The sequence below is a fragment of the Leptidea sinapis genome, chromosome 25 (assembly GCF_905404315.1).
Source record: "Leptidea sinapis chromosome 25, ilLepSina1.1, whole genome shotgun sequence".
NCBI lineage: Eukaryota > Metazoa > Arthropoda > Insecta > Lepidoptera > Pieridae > Leptidea > Leptidea sinapis.
The window spans coordinates 2,559,272-2,560,385 of record NC_066289.1 but is presented as its reverse complement, the minus strand read 5'-3'; the positions used below and the strand labels follow the sequence as shown (position 1 = coordinate 2,560,385).

At 41.0% G+C, this 1,114-nt stretch overlaps 1 protein-coding gene across 1 annotated transcript; it reads right to left on the bottom strand.

Annotated features, from left to right (window-relative positions):
• Positions 1–229: 229 nt before the first annotated feature.
• LOC126971982 (uncharacterized) lies at positions 230–889 on the bottom strand. Its single transcript, XM_050818509.1, has one exon. The coding sequence runs from the start codon at positions 887–889 to the stop codon at positions 230–232; it is 660 nt and encodes a 219-aa protein (XP_050674466.1).
• Between the last annotated feature and the right edge of the window lie 225 nt (positions 890–1,114).

The window sequence follows — 1,114 nt, the reverse complement described above, 5'->3', positions numbered from 1 at the left end:
AGTGATTTCTGTTGCTCTTGGGAATACTGCACAATTTTAACGTCTCATTTATGTAATAATAATAATAATAATAATAATCATTTATTTCGGACACTATACATCCATAAGTATTAGTTATTAAGTTAGTAACAATTATTCTTAGACTAAGTTAGTAATGTTAGTGGTAGTGTTAGTAATTGTATGTTAGTTACAATTTTTCTTAAAATTATGTTAGTAAGGTTAGTTATTTTCACAATAAGTTGCACCTAGCTAGAGGCGCATGCAAACCTATCCAATGCCTCAGCAGTGGGGAGTCCCACCTACATGCCAACGCGCTTAGGATAATGTTGGGGCTAGCCTGGAGCCTGTTCATTAATGATGCGCATCTTTTTCTAATGATCGCGTAAAAATCATCAACGCGCGCCTCCGCAAACATGCCGGATGCACTACAAAACCTAGGCAGCCCCATCACTACCCTAAACGCGTCATTATATTGCACTCGCAGCGCGTTGTATGCCCTCTGCGTATAGCCGGTCCAAAGGCTGCACGTGTAAAATGATTGGCAATAAGCCTTAAACAGAGTTATTTTTACTTGTTCACTGCAACGCGCAAACCTTCGGGCCAGCATATTACAGCGGACAGCCAACGCCCTACGTTCCCTCTCTAAGTCTAGGATATCACTTAGGTTGTCGGAGACCCAGTGGCCAAGATATTTAAACTTCGTTACCATATTTAGTGGTGCGTTACACAGCGATAGAGGTTCTTTATGTTCGTAAATTTTATTACCCGACTTAAATATCATTAATTTGCTTTTACTTGTATTGTATCGAAGACCATGGGCCACCGCATAACGTTCACATATTCTCAGCAGCTTTCTTAAACCCTTCATTGAGGGGCTCAGCAGAACCATGTCATCTGCGTAGCTGATGTTGTTGACACATACACCAGCCACGTGACACCCAGTCCTGGTATGGCTGAGCTCCTCAATGAGGGAGTTTATGTACAAATTAAAAATACGAGGCGAGCTGATCCCCCCCTGTCTCACCCCGCACTCCAGACCAAAGGTAATGAAAATCATCAATTTGATCAACTTATAATTATAATCCGAATATAACTGTTGAGTTAGGAAATTCTA

Bases quoted from the DNA above. Each gene is read 5' to 3' on its own strand.
- LOC126971982 (XM_050818509.1), bottom strand. From the start codon at position 889: ATGGTTCTGCTGAGCCCCTCAATGAAGGGTTTAAGAAAGCTGCTGAGA.